The sequence below is a fragment of the Loxodonta africana genome, chromosome 7 (genome assembly GCF_030014295.1).
Source record: "Loxodonta africana isolate mLoxAfr1 chromosome 7, mLoxAfr1.hap2, whole genome shotgun sequence".
Classification (NCBI taxonomy): domain Eukaryota; kingdom Metazoa; phylum Chordata; class Mammalia; order Proboscidea; family Elephantidae; genus Loxodonta; species Loxodonta africana.
This window is the reverse complement of record NC_087348.1, coordinates 93,013,319-93,037,422: the sequence shown is the minus strand read 5'-3', so window position 1 is coordinate 93,037,422 and position 24,104 is coordinate 93,013,319. Positions and strand designations below refer to the sequence as shown.

Here is a 24,104-nt window from a genome sequence, read left to right as displayed (position 1 = left end):
TGCAGTATGCAGATGACAAAACCTTGCTTGCTGGAAATGAGGAGGACTTGAAGCACTTGGTGATGAAGATCAAAGACCACAGCCTTCAGTATGGATAACACTTCAACATAAAACAAAAATCCTCACAACTGGACCAATAAGCAACATCATGATAAATGGAGAAAATATTGAAGCTGTCAAGGGTTTCATTTTACTTAGATCCATAATCAATGCCCAGGGAAGCAGTAGTCAAGAAATCAAAGGACAAATCTGGGCAAATCTGCTGCAAAAGAGCCCTTTAAAGTGTTAAAAAGCAAAGATGTCACTTTGAGGACAAAGGTGCACGTGGCCCAAACCGTGGTATTTTCAATCACCTCATACGCATGTGAAGCCTGGAAAATGAGTAAGGAAGGCTGAAGAATTGATGCATTTGAATTATCGTGTTGGTGAAGAATATTGAGTATACCACAGACTGCCAGAAGGATGAACTAATCTGTCTTGGAAGAAGTACAGCCGCAATGCTCCTTAGAAGAGAGGATGGCAAGACTTCATCTCATACTTCGGTTATGTTATTAGGAGGGGCCGGTCCCTGAAGGAGGACGTCATGCTAGGTAACGTAGAAGATCATCAAAAAAGACCTTCGACAAGATGAATTGACACAGTGTTTGGAACAATGTGCTCAAACACTAATGACTGTGAAGATGGCGCAGGACCAAGCAGTGTTTTGTTCTGTTGTACTATGAGTTGGAATCGACTCGACAGCACTTAACAACAACAAGGTATCAAAGTATCTGGCTTCAGTATGCTCTTTGGATATTAAACTAAATGCAGGAATTGAGAGTATTTAGCCTGGGAAGAGGAGTTTGGAGGATATAATCGTTTTTTTTTTCAAATATTTTAAATGCTGTCAGATGGTCTCAAGGAAAGATAGAAATTGCAAGAATACCTATCTGTCCTTAATAAAAGGAAGATGTTCTATTGAATAATTTATATAACATAGAGATAGATCATCTGTTCCTTGAAAATTTTGTGAGACTCACCTGTAAAGTCAAATTGTTTTGTTTTCCTTTGTGGGTAGATTTCTAATTCCTGATTCAGTTTATAGAACTATGAAAGTTTTCTATTTCTTCTTAAATGACTTTTAGTAAGATATATTTTTCCCTAGGAAATTTGTCTGTTTTTCCTAGGTATAGTAATTATCTATTTGTGCATAAAAAACTACCCAAAAACTTACCAGCTTTAAACAACAGTAAACATTTATTATCTCAAATGTGAATATGACCTATGGGTCAGGAGTTCCAAATATCTTAGCTGGGTGGTTCTGGTTCAAGATCTCACATGAAGCTGCAATCAAAATTCCAGCCAGGGCTGCAGGCATCTAAATGTTTGGCTGAGGCTGGAGGATCCACTTCTAATTTGGTTCACTCACGGCTGATGATAGGAGGCTCCAGTTCCTCACCACATGGACCTCTCTGTGGGGCTGCTTGAATGTCCTCACAAGATGGTGACCGGAGTGAGTGATCCAAGAGAGGACAAGGTGGAAGCCACAATGTCTTTTATGATCTACCTTTGAAAATCCCACACCATCATTTTCATAATATCCTATTCATTATACAGGTCAGCTCTAGTCACTGTGGGAGAGGACCATGCAAGAGTGTAAACACCAGGAAGTGAGAATCACTGGGGGCCATCTTGGAGACTGGCTACCAACAAGGTTTTCAAATTTATTAATGGAAAGTAATTCTTAATATTTGACTATGATTCTTTAAATCTCTACTATATTTATAATCATTCTTTAAAACCCTAAAATTGTTGATGTCCGATTTTTATTTTCTTTTTTTGTTCCTGGATGAACTTGGCAGAGATTTGTATATTTCGAAGAAGAAGCTTTTGAATTTTTTGACATTCTCTATTGTATGGTTGTTTTGTATTTAGTTAATCCTTGTTTGTAATTTTTTTCTCTCTTCTGCCGTTTGGGTTTGCTCTGTACTTTTTTTTCTAAACTTTTTTTTGAGTCTAATCATTAGAGTATTTTTAATCTTTCTTTGTTTCTACGTATGTATTTAGGCTAAAATTTCCCTGTGAATACTGCTTTCAGCTGCATTCCACATGCTTTGATATGTAGTGTTTTTATTTTCTAATATCCATTATAATTTCTTTTCAAACCCATGAATTAATTTAGACATACGTTTTTTGTTTAACTTTTAAATATGTGGAGGTCTGTGGCTATCTTTTATTATTAATTTCTAATTTTATTGTACTATTATCAATAAACATGATTTGTATGCATCTTTGGTACGTGTTTATTCGTAGCCTAGTATATGGTTTTATATATTCCATGTAGGTTTGAAAAGAATATGTATTATCTAATTGTTGGATGCAGGGTCCATTAGATCCACCTTGTTAATTCTTCAAATCTACATCTATAACAACATTTTCTGTCTGATTTTCAGCTACTTAGATGTGTCAAAAAATCTTTCTCTCTCTCTGATGATGATGGATTAGTATATTTCTCCTTAAATTCTACCAAGCTTTGCTCTATATATTTCAAAGCTATATTGTTAGATGCAAACTACTTTATACATTTCTGGTGAAGTGTTTCTTCAATATTTATATGATGAACCTCTTTATCTCTAATAATGCTTTTGGTTTTAAGACCAATTTTGTCTGATATTAATATCGTCTTATCAGCTTTCTTTCAGTTCGTATTTACCTACTACATCTTTCTCTATCACTTTCTTTTAATGTGTGTCATTATGTTTTAAATATGTCTCTTATAAATGAGGTGGAGCTGTGACCATTAGACCTGTCTGTCCTATTGGGCCATTGATGGCCCAGAGAAGTGGTACAATTGAATGTACTTTGAACATCCAAATGAGCAAATGTGAAAGGTGGCGTAGATGACGAAGTTGCCTTGGGTGCTCTCACTTAAATCTCTCCTACTGGAGAACTTCTACTCATCTATCAAGGCCACCTTTAAAGTCCCCTTTCCAAGAAGCCTGTTCTCACTTTTCCAGGCAATTTAGCATTGATTCAGCACCTCAAGTTAGCCTCTGTTATGCTGACCATATTGTTTGGTAACTATTTGCTCACGTGTCTATCTCCCAGTTTCCCCATACCATCCTCCTCCAGTTGAGGGCTCTTCAAGAGCTAGAATCCATCTGGGTCCTACAGTGCCAAAGAAAGAGTTGGGGACAGAGCAGAGTGGGTATCAGAAGACTAGACTTGCTAAATGAAAGAAGAGTAAATTCTCAGTGACTCTCAGTATAGACACTGTTCCTCCGATTTCTAGTCCCTCTTTTTACCTTTGGAAATCATTATTGAAAAGACTTCAGCCAAATCTCAGAGGCTTCTGCAGGGCTGGGGGAGGAGGGGTCAGATCAGATTATGTCGTTTATAGAAATTTATCTCCTAATGACTGGAAAACAGGGCCAGGCATTATTTTATTTATGAAACTCAAATCAAATCACCAAGACGCAAAGACCCAAGTAGGAGGAAGTTCAGCAGATAATTGACTAATCAGAGCTGTCTTCTCATCCTGTTTGATCCTAAAGTTTAAAAAAAAAAGAAGGCTGTGTTTTGCAATCAATCGCCAACTAAACACATAAATGACTTTCTTCCCCAGAAATGCCAACACCCTCAGCATAACTGATGCTGAAAAATCTGCTGGTACTGGAAGGAAACAAAGCTGAAGGCCAATGGATATAGTTGGGGGTAGGAGTGGAGGACAGTGCAGGAGATACAGAGGGAAATCAAGGCGAGACCAGGAGACACTTGGAAAAACAGGAGGACTTCTTAGAGAAATGTCCAAGTGGTCTGTTTGGGAAATGCCACCTATGGGTTCCCCGGGTGGGTCCTTGGAATAATAATGCTGTGTTAACTGCCATCGAGTAGGTCCCCAACTTGAGGCAATCCCACGTAAAATGAAATAAAACATAGCCCAGTCCTGTGCCATCCCCATGATTGGTTGGGGATCAGACCATTGTGATCCATAGAGTTTTCACTGGCTGATTTTTTCAGAAGTATATCGCCAGGCCTTTCTTCCTAGTTTGTCTTAGTCTGAAAACTGCACTGAAACCTGCTCAGCATAAAAGCAGTACGCAAGCCACCGCTGACAGACAGGTGATGGCTGTGCATGGGGTACATCGGCCAGGAATCGAACCTGAGTCTCCTGCATGGAAGGCGAGAATTCTACGATTGTACCACTGAATCAACAACAGAGTAATAATAGCTACTATTTGTTGAGCCATTGCTATATGCCAGATATTGTGGTAAGCACTTTTCAGGCATTATATTATTTTTGATTCTCAGAACAATCTTGTGAGCTGAGAATTGGTACCCACGTTTACAGGCAAGGAATTAAAGGTCAGAAAATTGCAGCAGTTTGCCCATGGCCATACACCTAAGGAGACCAAAAGCCAGGATTTGAATCCCTGTGGATTTGGTTTAAGGAGCCCTGGTGGTGCAGTGGTTAAGCACTAAGCTGCTAACCAAAAGGTCGGCAGTTCGAACCCACCAACTGTTCCACAGGAGAAAAATGTGGCAGTCTGCTTCCATAAAGACTTAAACCTGGGAAAACTTATGGGGCAGTTCTAGTCTATCCTATAGGGTCGCTATGAGTTGGAATGGACTCAACAGCAGTGGGTGGGTTGGATTTTATTTGACTCAAAGCTTCTAGTCTGAGTCTTTAACTATTCTCACAAAACCACTTGGAAGTAGCTATTTTTTCTTCCATTTTTCAGAAAGACCCTGGGATGACTCACCTTGCCCAAGTGGCATACATAGTATGTGGCAAGCCAGAGAAGACACTGGCTCTATCTGACTCCAAAATCAATTCTCCCGCCCAGGAAAAGAAAGCCCAAAGCCAGGAGGCAGAAACGTGCTAGGAAGACCTTGTAGGGCAGGCCCTACCCAGTCCTAGGGCACTTTACCCGTTTCCCATTCCCAACCTTCCTACTTATGGACTCTTTCAAGAATCTTTTCACTGCCTCACCCCCAATCTGGCCTCTGTGCTGAACAAGGACTGGATGGGTCTTGGGAGGTTCTCAGATGCCCCAGGGTCCCCTAGAAAAGGAGCAGGGCCTGTGTGTAAGACTGGCAAGCTCTTGGATCAGGAATCAGTCGAAGTGGTTCAAATTCAGCCTGATGACTCTGGCCAATATTAGCAGCTCCCTTTTTTAAACATCAGTTATGGGATAGGCATTTCACTAGTGTTTTCCCCCATATTTTTTAATTTAATTCTCCCAATGATTGGGCCTATTTTACAAAAAAGGAGTCTGAGGCTCCAGGAGGTGAAGCTATGAGCCCAAGAACAGCAAGTCATCGTGAGTCTGGGACTTGAACTCACCAAGGCCCCAGATCTGCTGTTGCGTGGAAGCGGAGGAGGGCGGAGCTGCTGGGGCGGAGGAAGGAGGGGAAAGAGAGAGGGCGAACACCCAGTCGTGCGCGCTGACGACAGCAGGTGATTTTTTCTGCAGCGCGCTTTCTCTCAGCATCTTTCCTAGATTTTTTCTTTTTTTTTTTTCCTGCTGAGGGGCAGAAAAGGGTGGGGCCGCTTCCCTGCAGCAGAGGCGGCGGCGGCGGCGGCGGCAGCAGCAGCAGCTTCACGGAGGGCAGCGGCGGCGGCAGCAATGCTCAGTCTCCGCTGGAGGTGACCGCCTCCGAGCCCTGCTAGGTGGCTGGCTGCGCCCGGACGCCGGCGAGGAGAAAAACCGAGCCTCGTCCTCCTACCCTGCGGCCACACAGCCCGACCCTTTCTCTGCGCCATGGCTTAAGCCGGCACTCACCTCTCCTCGCGTCGCCTCGCTCGGCCGGGGTCGGCGCGCCGCCGCAGCCTCAGGGAGGGGCGCATCCCAGACGCCCTCGCTGGGGACTCGGGGAAGCGGTGCTTCTCGCCCTTCGGCGCCCGCAGCCGACTGCTCTCCCGAGACCTTTGCAGGAGGCTCCCAGAGGCGTTCGCAGCCAGTAATCGAGGGACTTCCCACACTATCTCAGCAATAGCTTTGCTGGCCCGACCTTGGAAATCGGGCTTTCTCCCCTGTTGCTTTCTACGGGAGGAGCTCCAGGTAGCTCAGGCTGAGCAGGAGAAAAACGGTGGCAACCAGACTGGCTGGTTGGGGGCCAGAGGGCTGAAGGAAGAGTAGAGACTTGTTTTAGAACCGCAGAAAGAAAGAGGAGAGCCAGCTTTTGCAGGCGGCATCATGGCGTGGCCGTGCATCACCCGGGCCTGCTGCATCGCCCGCTTCTGGAACCAGTTGGACAAGGCGGACATCGCCGTGCCGCTGGTTTTCACCAAGTACTCGGAGGCCACCGAGCACCCAGGCGCCCCGCCGCAGCCACCGCCGCCTCAACAACAGCAGGCGCAGCCGACACTCGCTCCCCCCTCGGCGCGCGCGGTCGCCATAGAGACTCAGCCGGCCCAGGGCGAGTTGGATGCAGTTGCCCGGGCAACAGGGCAGGCCCCGGGGCCCGGCGGTGACCGCGAGGCGGCGGCGGCCCCGGGCCGCAGCGGCCAGGGCCCGGGCTCCTCCTCCAGCGCAGGCCCGGCGGACTCGGTGATGCGCCAGGACTACCGCGCCTGGAAGGTGCAGCGGCCCGAGCCGAGCTGCCGACCGCGCAGCGAGTACCAGCCGTCCGACGCGCCCTTCGAGCGCGAGACCCAGTACCAGAAGGACTTCCGCGCCTGGCCGCTGCCGCGCCGCGGTGACCACCCGTGGATCCCCAAGCCGGTGCAGATCTCTACGTATCCCCAGGCCCCAGAGCCCATCCTCGGGGCGCCCAAGCGCCGGCCGAAGAGCCAGGAGCGCTGGCCGGTGCAGGCCACCGATGAGGCTCCAGAGCAGGAGACGGCTCCTGGCGGAGCGGGCGTCCTTGCGGCCGGAAAGGCATCTGGTGGGGACGAGCGCGACGCACGAAGGAAGGTCGGGCCCTCCTGGATGCTGCGTCGGGCCGAGGGGCTGGGGCTTGAGCAGACACCGCTGCCAACGGCCCAGGTCCAGGTGGCGGGCCCGGAGGGTGGCAAGGGGCGTGCGGCGGCGGACGCCCTCAACAGGCAAATCCGCGAGGAGGTGGCGAGTGCGGTGAGCAGCTCCTACAGGTGAGGCGCGGGCCACAGCTCACGTGACTGACCTAGTCACCGTTGCACTTTCCCGCGGACTGCACAGGACTCATTCTCCCCATCGCAGGCCTCACATTCAGCCTCCTCTCCCATCCTGGACCACGCCCTTCCCCAGCCCCACCCCAGACATGCTCCTGTCGCAGACTTCTCTTCTGCCCATTCCTTTGTGGAAGCTGTTAGCATTATCCATTCCAGCCCGCCCAGGTCTTTAGCCACCTTTTCCCTATCCAGCCTCACCTCAGATCCCTGCTGCCCGAGAGATACCCTTTGCATTCTCCACCCTGTCCCACTCAACTCACCGGATGCATTAGCCTGGATGCGCCGCCTTGCTGCCTCGGCTGTCTCCCAAGGCCCTGGCACCTTCCCGCAGGGGCCGCATTCTCCCTATTCCAATTCCCTTGGCTCTTCATACTTCCGTCCCGTCTCAGTCCCTGGGCGACACCCAAGCACCACACCGTTTTCTAATCTCCAATAGTCACGCTTCTCCTTCTACCACTGGTTCTGAAGTCAGATTGCTTCTGCCTCTTACTGCCTGTGGCACATTGGGCAAGTTTCTTAACCTTTCTGGGCTTCAGGTTCTTATCCGTAAGGTATAATTAATACATATCTCTTAGGATTGTTCACCCATTTATTGATTTAATGTTAAATATTCAACATATTTTTGATCACCTACTATATATGCTAACGAGCCCTGTGGCACAATGGTTAAGCCTCGACTGCTAACCGAATCCACCAGCGGCTTCATGGGAGAAAAGACATGGAGATCTGTTCCAGTAAAGATTAAAAAATATATATATACAGCCTAGGAAACCCTATGGGGCAGTTCTACTCTGTCATATAGGGTCCTACGAGTTAGAATCGACTCAAAGGTACACCGCAACAACACTGTACACGTTGGGCACTGTGCTAGACATTGTTAGGATTAAATGTGATGTTTCAGGAGGAGAGCTCCCGCCTAGTGCTTAGTAGGTTGGATTTCAGTCCTGCCTTCTACCTAATGCCTCGTTATTCTAATTTCCACTTCCTACATATCTCCAGCCTTTTACCATATTAATGCATCGCTTTTCTCTTTTCCCTTCATGTTCTCTAGATGTGTTTCTCTCTCATCACCAAAAACACTTTCTTTAACACATTCAGTTTCTATGCCTTCAAGCATAGAAACATGTTCTTTGTCTCTCTCTCTCTCTCTCTGTGTCAACATCCTTCTAGAATTTTCTCTCTGCGGCAGCCTCAGTCCTTCCATCCTGCTTTCTCTCCCTTCATCCATCCAGTATGTGTTTCTGAATGCTTGGCTTTCAGTCCTGCTCTTATGTTTCAACCCAAATCAATTAGCTGACAGATTACAGTTGATTCTGAACATGTAACACGGGGCTTGGGGTCTCTGGGGAGGCAGATGTTCATGATGTTCTAAATGTGGCTTATGGGATTCTTTATCAATGCCAGAGTCAGTTGCCTTCTTCCTGCAGGAGGGCGTGGTGGGGAAGACTGCAGTTAGTGTCCTTTGCCAAGACCCTCTGTGTGGCCTCATGTTTGGATTGATGCCCTTCTCCAGTGAACATGACAAACACGACCTCATATGCTGATGGAAAAGACTAGCATACATGGATTTCCTCTCTCGTTAAGACAAAATCCACTCGAACCCCAGGTTTTAACCCTGGAAAGCATTTCTCAGTTAGAAGAGGCAGCTAATCAGTTGGCCCCTACTCCATCTACCTGGATTCCACCTCCCGCTTGGCATCTCTTTCTTGGTGTATCGCTACCATGACCACATTGGTCCTCTAGGAGTACACTGCTTCCATTTAAAGCTCTGAATCAAGCAAGAGCACACATCCTTTTCCTTGATTCACAGCCATGAGGAGGTGAACTTTCACAATATCTTTATACTGCTACCAAAACCACAAAAAAACCAAACCCATTGCCGTTGAGTCAATTCTGACTCACGGTGACATGAAAGGACAGAGTAGAACTGCCCCATAAGGTTTCCAGGGAGCACCTGGTGGATTCAAACTGCTGACCTGTTGGTTAGCAGCTGTAGCTCTTAACGACTACGCCATCAGGGTTTCCATCTGCTACCAAGGGAAGGTCAAAAAGAAAAGAAAGGAAGCAAACAAGCAAGGGGCATTTGAAAAAAAAAAAAAAAAAAGGCAAGATATAGTTTTCTGATTCTCCACTGGCTTTCTTGTTTACGGGCCCTGCTTCATTCCCTGAGATCCCTAACTATGGCCCAACTTCAGAGATTCCTGACCTGGCCTCTTCCTCTTCCTACTCACATCCTATCTCCCTGTGGCAGGTGGTACCTTTCCTCCCACCAGACCGGAGCTATCACTCCTAACCTCCATAAGGTCGATGCCGGTCAAAAGAGATTCCAGACTCTCAAACCCCTACTCAGTCCTACTCAGTTTTTGTTTCCAAGTTGGCAAGACTTCTTTTGTCCATGGGTGATTATCCAAGTGGTCAGAGAGTGATTAAACCTTTCAGATACAACCCACTCCAAATATTTTAGGTTGTATCTTTGTTCCATATAGTCTCTTCCCCCAAAACAACATCCTAACTCTTCAATAAGCATGTCATAGCTTCACAGCTAGAGTCACATACGTAGTAGAAGTGCTTGGATCAGGTGGGCAAAAGCTACACTCCCCCAGTTGGTGCAAATGATTATTATTTTTATTGGCCATCAAAATTCCATCAACATATCGAGAAAAATCTCTGAGCACCTCAAACAAATATATATATTTTTAAATTTAGATCTTCTGTAAAATTTAACTACGCACATGACTTTGTGGCCAGCAGTACCATTTTGCTTATGATCAAGAGGGTTTTGAAACATGAACAGAATGAATGTTGCTAATAGACATCACTATCTTTAATGGACAATTTAAAGTGCATGATAAGTTTGATGTAAAATTTAACATTATTTTTGTTACAGAAGAAAAATTAACCAATAATAGGGAAATGTACTTTGGATGAAAGTAGATATAAAGAGATCAGGTATTTTATAAATTAAATATACTATATATTTTTTTTATATAAAGGAAAAAAAGTAGGTTTATCTGAAGCATTGATTTTCCTTCTTTGTTGTCTCACGTTCTTTCTCTTGCTGTAATTCTGGATATTTCCTGAGTTTGAGTAGGACCTATGTCTGCTGTAGATGAGTCTTACATCACCTTAGAGCCACGTTGGGCTCATTTGAATGATAATTTGGTTTGCAAACCCTTCTCTTTTTCTACCCTACATAAATCATGGTGCATTTACACCTCAGTGACTGGTTTATCTCTTGGGCTATACACATGACATCTGTCACATGACATCAGTGTGAGCTGTTTCCTTAAATCGAGAAAGGAAAAACAATCTATCTGTTTAATATGTTGGTATATAAGGTAAAATATACATTCAGCATCCAGAGTCATATACATGCTAATTCATTCTCTCCTGCAGTACACAGTCAGTAGATAACACTGAATGTCTATTGACACTATGGTTTTAAGAAACATCTCCTATTTAATAGTTCATTTAATTCGTAACCCATCTACATTAGCCTTGGATTTTTCGGTCAAGTGGTATCTAAGGCATACTTTGGAATTATTCACAATCATAAGGCTGATTAATTTTTACTATATCAATTTTTCATAAATGATATAAAATTGAGAAGCATACCTTTTTTTTTTTTTTTTTTACCATTTTTAATGTTAAGGATGGTCACTGGACAGCCATTTGTGACTTTTGCCCTAGCATTCTCAATTAGAAAACAGATGAGGCATAAGGAGGGGATTAAAATTCCCCTCCCAGTCAGCCAGCCCCATTGCCCTGGCCATCAGTTAATAGGGATAGATGGGGTAGCAGGTGCTCCCCATAGAAATGCTAATGAAAACTCTTCCTGGAAGAAATCAGCTGAGGCACCAGGAGGTAGAATTAATAAACCAGAGGCAAAATACTTGAAAAATGAGAGTCATGACAAAGAAACCAGAAAGAAAAGGAGCCTTTAATACCTGCCCTCTGACTTTGCATGAAGGTTAGAGAAAAGTTCAGCTGATTTGGCTTATGCTGTGCAGAACTTCCTCCTGCCCTAACTGCCCATTCCCTAAATTTCTTCCCGGGTAAGTCCCAACCATACTTCAAGGCCAGTCTCAGATATTGAATCATTAGGGACGACTCCCTAAGTCCTGCCATTTAGAATTAAGTTTCCTTTTATTCCCCTTACCATTGTCAGCTTGATTATAATACTTTTGTCCGTATCTGCCTCCCCCATCAGATCATGAACGCCTGAAGAGAGGGGCCTGTATCTTGTTCATCTCTGTACCTTACACAGCCTAACACTGTATCTGGGTGTCATATCAATTTGTTGAATTGAATTAAATTTTTAAGATAAAATTTAGTGAAAGTTTTAGTCACCTACGTATTGATTCATTTCATTCAGTTAAGTTTATTTCAGAAAATGACCACTAAGCCTCTGCTCTGTACCAGACAGGGTGCTGAGGATACCAAATGAAAGTTATAACTCCTATGTAAGGAAATTGTACCTTCTTTAATCAAAATGAAGTCCAAATCCTACAAGGTTAGCACTAGCAGTAAATGAGGAAATGGGGACGGGCAACCAGAACCTTACAGAAATGATTCTAGATGCACCTTTACTAAGGGCAGTGGTCCTCAAACTTGCCTGCACGTGGGACTCACTGGAGAGCTTTAAAAATACTGATGCATAGACGTCTTGCCCAGAAAATATGATTTAACTGGTCTGAGGTATGGCCTGGGTGTGTACAAACATGGCATAGCTTGTTTTATCATTTTCTACATAAAAGCTTTCTGTATCTCTAATAGTCTAAGTTTTGATTTCTGTATTTAAGTTTTTAATAATCTAACAAGATTTTATATTTATGTATAGAATGAGGTAAAGGTCTAATTTTTTTTTCATATGAAAATCCATTTATCCCAATACCCTTTTTTAAAAGTTAAGCTTTTCCCCACTAATTTATGATCAATATTTTTTTATATCCTCTATCATATAAAACCAAAAAACCAAACCCATTTCCAGCCAGTCAATTCTGACTTGTAGTGATCCTACAGGACAGAGTAGAACTGCCCAGGATTTCCAAGGAGCTGCTGGTGGATTTGAACTGCCAACCTTTTGATTGCAGCCAGAAGTCTTAACAACTGCACCGCCAGGACTCCCCTATCATATAGGGATCCTGTAGAAATGTTTGGGTATATGTCTAGGCTCTGTGTTCTATTCTACTGGTTTGAGCTAATACCATACTTCCTTTTTTCTTTTTTCCTAAGGTATCTTTTAATTATTGTTCATATTGTCACGGGCATATTTTATTACATTTTCTAATTCATGCTTGCTGATATACTTTAATTTTCATATGATAATCTTGTATTCAGCAACTTTACCATACTCTAATTAGTTTTGTCTATGGACTCTCTAGATCTGTTTATGGAAATAATGTATGTTTTTTACAAATAGCAATTTATTGTCTTCCTTTTCAGTATTTCTATATCTTGTTTTTCTTGTGTTGCTGCATTGGTTAGGACCTCTGGAATAGTTTTGAATGGCAGGGATGGTAATGGGCATCTGTGTCTTGGGACTTGGGAATGCTTCTAAAGTTTTATCATTAAGTATGAAGTTTGCTCTATGTTTTTAAGAGATAACTTTATATCTGATTAAGAAACTTCTCTTTATCTTAGTTCGCTATGAGGAGTTTCTAAAAATGTGGATGGGTATCCAATTTTATTGAATGCTTTTTCTGCATCAATTAAAATGTTTACATGGTTTTTCTTTTTTTAATCTGTTGATAGATTTTTCTGATATTGAATCATCTTTGCATTCCTGGGATAAATCTTGCTTGGATAAAAATATATTTAATGATACTGAATTTGGTTTGCTATATTTTATTCAAAATATTTGCATATATTTTTATGTTTGAAATTGGAGTACACTTTTTTCCTTTTTTATTGGTCTTATGCAATACTTGGAAACCCTGGTGGCATAGTGGTTAAGTGCTATGGCTGCTAACAAAGAGGTCAGTGGTTCGAATCCGCCAGGCGCTCCTTGGAAATTCTATGGGGCAGTTCTACTCTGCCCTATAGGGTCACTATGAGTCAGAATCGACTCAGTGGCAGTGTGTTTGGTTTGGTTTATGCAATATTGGTATCAAGGTTATACCTATAAAATTAGATGAGTAGATTTCCTCTCTTTTCAGTTGATTATAACAATTTATGTAAGAAGTACTGCTTCTTAATTATCTGATAATATTCTCCTGTAAAACTTTCTGGACCTGGTATCTTTTTTGTGGATTTTTTTTTTTAACTGCCAGTTTGATGTCTTTAATATTGATTAATTTATTCTGGTTTTATATTTCTTCTTGAGATAACTTTGGTAAATGATATTCTTCTGAACCATTTTTAATTTCTTCTCATTTTAAAATTTATTGACATAAACTTGATTGTAATATTACCTTGTGGACTTAAAAATAATCTCTACATGTTTGTAGTTATGTTACCTTTTTATCTTTAATACTTATTTCTGCCTTCTCTGTATTTTTTCTTGATTAGTTCTGTTGAGGTTTGTTTAGTTTTTTAGTCCTTTCAAAAAATCAAATTTTGGTTTTGTTGATCATCCCTTTTTTCAGTAAATTTTGCTCTCATTTTTCCTATTCTTTTTTTTTTTTTTGGTGCTCTGAGAGGTGGACATACACCAGGTTATGAACTTCTTATAGCCAAGGAGTTTGGATTTTCTTCTAGAGGTTATTATGAGTCACTGAAGGAATCTACATAGGGGACAATAAAATTTGATTTAAATTTTGCAAAGCTCCCACTGGCTGGCTATCATAGGGATGTTAGAGAGAGAGAGGCCAATCAGGAGGCTATTGAAATAATCTAGAAAGGATAAGGAAGCCTCAACTATGGCAGGGGCTATGGGATTGGAGATTCATGACATAGGACAGATATAAAACAACAGATCTGATGACCAACTGAGACGCAAGGAAGAGGATATAACTCAGGATGACTCTCACGTTTGTTTGGATAATTGTAGCAGTGCTAGTCTCTGGAAAAGAGGATATACAGAGAAAAAAAAACGTTAGGGGTACTAATTGAGCTTATTTCTTAATATCTAGAATTTGAGTTGTCTATGGAATATCTGGAAACCCTGGTGGCATAGTGGTTAAGAGCTACGGCTGCTAACCAAAGATCAGCAGTTCAAATCTACCAGGTGCTCCTTGGAAGCCCTATAGGGCAGTTCTACTCTGTCCTATAGGGTCACTATGAGTGAGAATTGACTCGGTGGCAACAGGTTATGGAATTTCCAACTAAAAGTGTTCAAGAGTATGTTGAGTAAATGGACCTGAAACTTAAGAAGGAAGTCTGGGTCAGAATTATTGATTTGAAAACCATTAGCTTGTGGATGTTATTAAAACCATGGGAGGAGGTAAAATCATCCCTGGAGAGATAGCAGAGAAAATTGGCCATCAGAGAATGGAGCCCTGGTGAATAAGAGCATTTGGGGTACTGGCATCAGAAGGAATGTCCATGAAAAAGATGAAGAAGGAGTGACCAGAGAGGAGGAAAGTAAACCTGAGAGACTTGTCATGGAATACCTAACTCAGCAATGCTTTATGCCTACTTGGAAATTTTGCTGAAAGCCTACTCCGTGCAAGGCATTTTGCTAGATCATTGTTCTTCCCTGTACAGTTAACTCTCAGAGACATAATGGTGAATGAGACTAACCCACAAAGAGGAGAGAAGATACACGTTCTTAATTCTTGCTTGCTCTCCTAGGAAAAAATGGCATCTAATGCATATATGACCTTAAAAACAAAAAAAAAAGTCAAACCAGTGATAATTCTAAATCAACAATCACTAAAAATCACTCAATAGATACAAATCTACAATAATACAAGCAATGTGCGTTAGGATTAGGAACCAGCTCTGCCATCACTGCAGCTTTGGATTTAGAAATTGTGTCAGTTGCATAAATGTGAACAGGTGAGCTTCTAATTCTCTGCGGAATGAAGATAACTGCAAAATGGGTCTCAGCCAGCAAACTAAAAACTCTCTTGATGTTCCCTGAAAATGCTAGTTTCCACCATTAGAAATAATAATAACCAACTGAGTGCCTACTATGTGTCTGCCCATCTGCTAGAAACCTTAGATGCATTTTGTATTGAAACCTTCACAGTAGCCCTTGAGAATGGTACCATTACTTCTCCATTAGAGCTTAGAACCCACGAGGCCTCTTGTCTGCCTTTGGGTTTTAAGACAGTCAAAGGCACAGACTTGGCCCAACACTAGTCTTCCTCTATACTTGGCATTTCTTCCATGTCTTTCCACTCCTTAACATGTGCTATCTCAACTCCCTGGTTCCACGTCCTCTTCTGAAAATGGCCTGAATTTTTGGCAGCTCCCTCAACGAGGTGGATTGACACACTGGCTGCAACAATGAGCTCAAGCATAAGAACAATGTAAGGATGCCACAGGACCGGGCAGTGTTTTGTTATCTTGTGCATAGGGTTGGTATGAGTAGGAACTGACTCGACGGCACCTAACAACAACAACAACAAATCTAAACTCAGTTTCAATTCAATAAACACCTATTAGTGTCTACTGTATGTCAAGGAGACCCTGGGTGGTGCAAACAGTTACACGCTCAGCTATTAACCAAGAGGTTGGCAGTTCAAATCCACCCAGATGCTCCTTGAAAAAAAAGCCTGGTGATCTACTTCTGAAAGATCACAGCCATTGAAAAACCCTGTGGAGCGCAGTTCTACTCTGACACACATGGGGTTACCATGAGTCAGAATCAATTTTCAAAGGTTTGGTTTTTTGTTGTCTTTTTTTTTTTTTTTTTAACTATATGTTAGGCCCTGAACTAAATCCTGGGATTACAAAGTGATCCTTACTCTTGAAAGGCTTATGTTTATTAGGCAGAGAAAATTGGGTAAATAAACAGGAGTGCTGGAAAGTTCTAGGTGCCCTGATGAAAAGTCTGTGCAGGGTATGGTGAGGCATGGAAGAGAGAAAAGTCAAGTCTACTTGATCTGAGGATTATCAGGAAAGGGTTCAGTAGAGAAGGTGACTGGTACCTCAGTCTGGAAAGATGTGTAGGCATTAAATGCAGAAGGAATCAATTCGAGAACATGGACAGGAAGAGAAATTGTAAGCAGTTCTGTGCAGGTAGAACTTACAGGTGTCACTGGATGAGGGTAGAATGGTGAGAGGTAGATTGGCTTGGTAGCCTGGAGCCAGCTTCTTTATTCTACAGGAAAAAGGAAGAAGTAAGATTTGGTTTTAGGACTTAGAAATGGTGACTTTGGCAGCAATGAGAAGGGAGAATTGGAGAGGATTAGGCTGGGAGTACTGAGTTCAGGGAAGAAACTATAATCTAGGTAATGATGACGAAGACTTCTAGCAAGGGAAGAATGGAAACAAGCACTGATGGTATAAAATATTGTAGTCAGTGATTAAAAGTAGGCAGAAAGGGAGAGGGAAGAGTCTAGGCTGCTTCTCAGATTTCATGCTTTGGATTTCTGGGAGAACAACGGTGTCATTCACTGAGCTAGAAAGCATAGTTTTGGACAAGTTGAGTTTGAGGTGCATGGAGATATAGACTTGATGCTTCAGAGAAGGGCAAAGCAGAAAAAGAAATCTGGACATCAGCCTGTCAGTGAGAATCAAGCCCATAGACATCAGGGTAGGTGGGGAATAAAAAGGGTGAGAAGAAAAGAATGCTGAGGTCAGAGCCCAGGTAGCAACAATATTCCAGGGACTGGTGGAAGACGAATCAGTCATGGATGGGCTCTTTGTGTCTGTGCTTGTCTCCCCCAAGTGAGGGTGAGAGCGAAAGCCCCACAATTGTCAACATCCCACCTCCCCTGCCTCTGGCCTTGTGCAGCACACAAAGGAGCTCCCCACGAGTGTGTTAAATACAGTAAGTAACACTCCCCTCTCTCCCTTATCCCAATAGTCCACTGTCAATATGTATTTGTTTTCAAACTGAATGAAGAGACCTTTGTAGGACCAAACTCGATGCAACCTTTTCGGTAGGGTAGTTGTGCCTAGGCCTCAAGCCTCAAAACCCACCACAAATGCCTCCCTGGGACAGACTCCTTCACTGTGCTATTCCCTGTGGTCACTGTCTATTTCATGCATGACTTCAAAAAGTTAGCCCACATTTTGGCATGTCCTAGATCACATTTTTGCAGTCCTCTTAGTCCCTAAGGATTGTTCAATGTTAAACTATAAAAAAAAAAAAATTTTTTTTAACTGTAATACTTTGACAAAAGGTAGACAATTGCCAAATGCAAAAATGCAGAGTATTAGAGAGAAGAGAGACATAATTGAGTTACAACCTCATTTACTGTGTGCTTACTCTGGCCCAATTGCTTTCCAATGTCTTTTCTCTTTTTAAGCACTTAGAATATTTTTATTAAATTTAGAGAAAGTACAACTGCAAACAAATGCATGACTTTTTCCAAAAGGCCACTTACACATGTCTTTTTATTTAGACTTGGTAATGACCATTTAGAAACCCTAGTGGCGTAGTAGTTAAGAGTTTGGCTGCTAATCAAAAGGTTGGCAGTTTGAATCCACCAGCCATTCCTTGGAAACCCTATAGGGTACTTCTACTCTGTCCTGTAGGGTCGCTATGAGTCGGAATTGACTGGACGGCAGTGGGTTTGGTTTTGGTTTGGAATGACCATTGGAGATGAACATCTCTATCTTTAAAGATGAAGAATGGGGTAAAGGAAGTCTGAGGACTGAGGTCACACAACCAGTAAATGGCCGAGCTGCTTCAGGAACCTGGTTCTTCTCATTCCAGCACACCTGTGTCTTACTTGTGCAGCTAGCTCAAGCAGACCTCTGTCACATCCCCTCAGTTCAACATGCCTGTCTCTGGGATGGCTGCTGACCCCCTCCTTTGTGCTGCCTTTCTGGCCCCCACTCTCCTAAAACCAGCTACCCTCCTCCACCAGGACAAGGCCCAGATACCTCGGCCACACTCAGGGCCTTTGGCTCCAACCTCTCTTGTGCTTCCAGCCTTTTTGCCTACTGCTCCCTGCACATGCCTGATGCTTTTCCTGGGGGTTCTCAGCCCTGGCTGCACATTGAAATCACAGGGCTCCCAGTAGGGGCCTGGCCAACAGAATATTGTAAAAACACTTTTAAGTGCTTTGGCCAAATCACACCCTGAGCTGGACCCTGACAAGTCCCACAGTTAACTACTGAACTTGCCTCACGATTTTCCCTCCTGCCTCCTCCCATCTTCTTTCTAAATCCTTCCTGTCCTTCAGGGCTTTTAGTCCATTGTTAAAGGGGCTTATACTATAGAAGCAGGGAATTAGGTTGGATTTATTTGATCATAATGCTATAATTATAATGCAGCAAGTTTAATATTATTTTTATTCCAAATTCAATACAGCATTTTAAGATTATGCAAAGGCTGGTGATATGGACTATGAGAGAAGGCCCTGGGCAGTGGGGAGGGGGGAGGTTCTACTCTGATCCCACGTGTGGGTTTTCAGGGGCTGATTTTTTGGAAGTAGATCAACATGCCTTTCCTCTGAGGCTCCTCTGGGTGGACTTGAACCTTTTGGTTAGCAGCTGAGCATGTTAACCACTTGTAATACCCAGGGACAATACCTACCTTACAAGGTCATTGGCTTAACATTAATTCCATGAAGCCAGGGACTCCCTTAACTGTCTCATTTACCTTTGCACTCCCAGCACCTAGCTTAAACCCACTGCCATCAAGTCGATTCCGACTCATAGCGACCCTGTAGGACAGAGTAGAACTGCTCCATAGAGTTTCCAAGGAGCGCCTGGCGGATTCGAACTGCCAACCTCTTGGTTAGCAGCCATAGCACTTAACCACTACGCCACCAGGGTTTCCAGCACTTAGCTTAGTACATGGTATTTAGTAGATTCTTAATAGATATTAAACAAATGAATGAATGATGTACGGACAATACTTATATTAGTGTCTAGCCCGATAAGTGATAGTCACCTTCATCATCATTATCCCCAGTGAATTAAGTACTACTTGGCTAATATAATGAGGTCCTTTTGGCCTTCTTTGTGCACACATTCTGAACATCTGGGAAAGGGAACCATGAGCTGCTCAGATAAATGATTTTCTATGGAAATTTTTTAGACCAGCAAGCATCTCTGAGTCACTATGTTATAATCTCTCTGTGCAAATGTAAATTGGGTGGAGAGATCAGGTTGCTACCACTATGTATATACAAAAACATTGCATGTATTAAATGGAAACATAAAATTAGAATTTTAATGAAGCAATTAGGAAAGAATGACTGTTAATGTGTAAATTTGCTCTGAAAATGAATTTGGAGATGTTTCTGTGCTTAGGAGTGTGGCGTTACCTAATGTTGTCCAGAGTCTGGATTTTTAATTATCTAGATGCCTCCAGTCAGAGTGAGTTGATTGTGTACAAACTCTGGATAGAATTTTCCCCTTGGACCGATATGACTTCCCATTTGAGTATCTTGCCTCAGTGTCAGCATTATGTTGACCTCCCTTTGAAAGGCTGAGAGACCCAAGGACTCCTTCCAAGGATTTGGTATATTTCCTGTGACTTTGAAGGGCTGTCCCCTTACTGGGAAGTCCTCTTAGCCTGAGTTTCTTGGAGGCAGAGCCTGGGCCTTGTCCTTTTGTTCCTTTCTCTGGACCCAGCACAGAGGGAAGCTTAATCAGAGTTTATAGAATGACTCTTTCAGTGAGTGAAAAGGTCAATTGCTATTCTTCCCAGCTTTCTGATAACTTTCTTCTCCCTTGTAGGTTTAGGGAACCGTTGGGTTCCATATGCACTTCAGATGCTGAGATTCTGTTTAGAAGCCACAGAGAAGGGAAAAGGGGAGTCATGGGTGTAACACCAGGGAGTCATGGATGTAACATCAAAACATTGGCAGTTTAAATTTCACCAGCTACCCTTTGGAAACCATATGGGGCAGTTCTACTCTGTCCTACAGGGTTGCTATGAGTCTGAATTGACTCAACAGCAATGGGTACTGTAGTATGTGCTTCAATATACAATTCTCCATCCTTTTAGCTTACCACAGCCTTGCTGTATAGACTCCATTCCTTCTTGTGGGCAGGCAAATGCATAAGCCACTGGCAGGGATAAAAGTCCAACAATCAGCTTAGAGTTTAGATCACCCTTCCAACAGGGATCAGGTTAGCTTGTCATTACTTATTCCTTCATTTCCTGTCAGTGCCCAACCCAGTGCCATTGAGTCGATTCCAACTCATAGCAACCCTATAGGACATCAGTCAGGTATTCACCCATTAAGCAAACATTTGTCACCCTCCTACTGTATAGATGCAGCTTCCTGCCCCTGGGACCCTTGGAGTCTAGGAGGGAAGTCAGCATGGATGTGAACTAGCTATAGCAAAGTGAATTAAGAGGAACAATAACAATCGTGACTTGAAGGATCCAGAAGACTTCAGAAAGGAGGTAGCATCTGAGTGGACCTTGAAGGAGCAATCTGATTTCAGTAGCAAAACGATCAGGCAGAAAGGAAAGCAGCACATTCTAGGCAGAAGGGACGGCCAGAGCATGGCGAGTTAAATGGGAATTTGGGGTCACAGGTATTCAGACATGACAGGTTTCAAAATGAGGAGTAATATCGGTGGACACAAGTCTGGAAAGGCAGCTTCTGGCTAGACCAGTGGCCACAAACTCTTTCTGTAAAGGGACGGATGGTAAATATTTTAGGCTTTGCAGGCCAAGAGGCAAAATTGAGGGTACTCTGTACTTACTTATATGTAACAAGAGAAAAACTCATTTCCATAAAATATTTTTTGCTATAATTCAAAATATAATAATAATAATTGAATACAATGTTTTGTAATATAGGCCTACTAATGAGAAGAATGGAATTTTTGTAGGGGAATGACATTTTAGTGAAATGGGGTTCAAAGCTAATGTTCCCTTTCATCAAATTGATTGCAAATATTCATCTGTATAAACCATTCTTTCCTCACGACTGAACAAAACAGGTAAAGGGCCAGATTTGACTCACAAACTGTAGTCTGCAAACCCTAATCTAGGGTATTGAGGACAGAATAGCATGCTACCAAGTTTCAGACTCTGTATTCCAGTAGCAAATAACCGCCTGAACAGAGTGCCTGAGAATACTTGGTTTAACTGTGCCTTATTAAGCATATCACTTATTCTTTCCAAGTGACATAGTCACTCCCTTGTTTCCTTACAACTGAAAAGCAACAGGAAGCTGATGTACATATGAGAGTCTCTTTGTCTTCATATATAATGGGTAACCCACCCATCTCTCATAGAAACCAAGAACACAAGGTACAGGAGTCACCATTGTGAAATAATATTAGGCTCTGGCTGCCACCACCATTTTGTGTAGAGTTCCACTGGGAGCTGAAACGGGCTTTTCTTTAAAAAAAAAAAAAAAAAAGAGAGAGATGAAGAATAAATGATATTAAAAGGTGCACAGGGGAGATAATCAACGTGCCTAGGATCCAGCACCCAAGAATAGTACAGAAGAGAGATCTGCCACAAGAGGATTGTTAAGACTCCTCAAAGAAACTCTGATACAGAATTTCTCCGGAATCTGCCAAAGGTGGGCTGTGAATTGGAGAGAGACTTGGTGATTCTAGCTGCTAAAAGTCTAATCTAACACCTTTCTCTGAAGAGCCTTTTAGCACACCATAACAGTCCTAATCCAAATCGCATTTGTGGAAAATGTAATACTTTATAAACACTACCACAATCTCTATCTAGATGGAGTTTGGTAAAGAAGATTGCTTTATTCATTCATTCATTCATTCAACTTAATTCATATTTAGTGGGTACTTCTTCAAACAATGGAAACCCTGGTGGCATAGTAGTTAAGAGCTACGGCTGCTAACCAAAAGGCTGGCAGTTCAAATCAACCAGGCACTCCTTAGAAACCTCACAGGGCAGTCCTACCCTGTCCTTTAGGGTCACTATGAGTCACAATCAACTCATGGCAATGGTTTTTGTTTTTTTTTTTTCTTTGAACAAGACACTGAGGAAGGCCCTGGGGATATGACTGTGAGGTCAAGGGGCTAGGACATCCTGATTTACTGTGTCAGCCCCTACTTCAATAATAGTGGGAATATGATGATGATGATGATGGTGACAATGGAGGAGAAGGAGGAGGAGGAGGAAAAGGAGAAGGAAAAGATACAGCAGTAGACACACAGATGCTTTTAAGTAGGAAAAGCCTAAAGGATGGAGGAGGGAAGAGCCCTAAAGAAAAAGTGAGAAACACAAGGGAAATTAGTAATCACAGCTAGTGATCCTGTAGTCATGGTGAGTTGGATCAACTAAATGTTTTGGCATCAGAAAATCTCAGTTCAAATCCCAGCCTTGTCATTTACTATTTGTGTGACCTTGGTGAAGTTATTTCAACTCTCTAAGCATCAATTTCCTCATCCAGAAAATGGGGGCAGTATCATACATGTCAGAAGTTGTTGGTGCAATAATAAATGTGAATATGTTTTTTAAACTGTTATGTCCTTGCAGTTATAATTTCTAAATATTAATAAACAGAGATGAGCATGGGCTCAGAATTGCACACTAGTCTAGAAGCCCAGAGAACAGTCACTGAACTAAGTGCTGGGATTACAGCTGTGAACAAGACAAAGCCCTTCCTGGAATGAGCAATAGAAGGGCAGACATGGCATTAAGCATGCAATCCAAGAGATAATTGTTAAATAGAACTGTGATAAATTTTAGGAAGGCAAAGTACAGGGTGTTAACAGCATTTATTGGGAGCTGACAGGTCTAACCTAGACCAAGAGTTGGCGTGGTCATCTGACAAAGTGGCGTTTGAGCCGAGCCCTGAAAGTTGAGGATGAGCCTTGATGCCAGCTCTGCCTCCTGGGTGACCTTGGACAAAGGTCTCCTCCTTTCTGCTTCATTTTCCTCATATGTCACTAAGGGACGCATCCTCCCTGAAGCCCTTCCCATGCTACGGTACTTCACAGAGATATCCCCTTCAAGACCCCAGAGACTGATGTAGAGAACAGGGTGGTGGAGGGAGCATGACTGTGATCTGAAAATCCGGCGACATTGAAGAGGGAGGACATGGCCAAGGATTTGGTTTCATCCGTCTGACACTGTTCTCATTCCCTTCTAAATATCTGATGGCACTTTGTCCAAGAAATCTTCAAACCATTATTTTCCCCCCACTGCCCCAGAGCTTCAAAAAGTCCACTACAATCAATAGTGTAATATACACCCACATTCCCACCATCCGGAAAATGAAAAATAACATGTATGTTTCCAGTCTTTCTTGTATTAAAAAATTTTTTTTCAGATAGTGTAAAGTTCCACCAGCCCAGACTCATTCTGTTCTTCAGCCCCCCACCCCTACCCCGGAAGCCACCACTGTCATGACTTAGGCATATATACCTCTTTACCCATAAACTATGTAAGGTATTGCTGTATGCGTGTGTGTGTTCATTTACGTGACATCCTGTGCTATGCATCATTCTGCAACTTTGTTTCTAATTCAACATTATGTATTTTGAAAACGTACAAACATACACACATGAATACCTACTCATACACAGTTTGTTCTTTTTAATGACTTGGTGATCTTCTATGATATGAATATATTGCATATTATTTACCTATTTATTTGTATTTAGGTTTTCCTAATTTTTTACTATCATAAATGATGCCATAATGAATATCCTGGTACATGTCTCCCTGTGAGTATATGTAAGAGTTTTAGAAGTGAAGTTGTTGGATCTTGGGTTACGTAAATTTTACATTTTACTAAGTGTTAGAATATTGCTCTTTTTACGACTGTGCCCACTTATACTTGAACTAACAGTGTATAAAAGTACCCCTTTTTCAGATTTTAAAAATTTTCCCAATCTCATAGGGTGGAAATGGTGTATCATTTGATTTATATCTCCCTGATTTTCAGTGAAATTAAGAATCTTTTCATGTGTTTATAGACAATTTGCATTTCTCCTTCCATGAATTGTGTGT

The 24,104-nt window shown here is 42.5% G+C and overlaps 1 protein-coding gene across 1 annotated transcript in view; it reads left to right on the top strand.

Moving 5' to 3' along the window:
• Window positions 1-5,534: 5,534 nt before the first annotated feature.
• Window positions 5,535-24,104, top strand: part of MAP6 (microtubule associated protein 6) — a 94,199-nt gene continuing 75,629 nt past the window's right edge. The window contains exon 1 of the mRNA XM_003420031.4: window positions 5,535-7,075. Coding sequence (XP_003420079.1) covers window positions 6,180-7,075 — 896 coding nt within the window. The 5' untranslated portion in view covers window positions 5,535-6,179. The remainder of the gene's footprint in view (window positions 7,076-24,104) is intronic.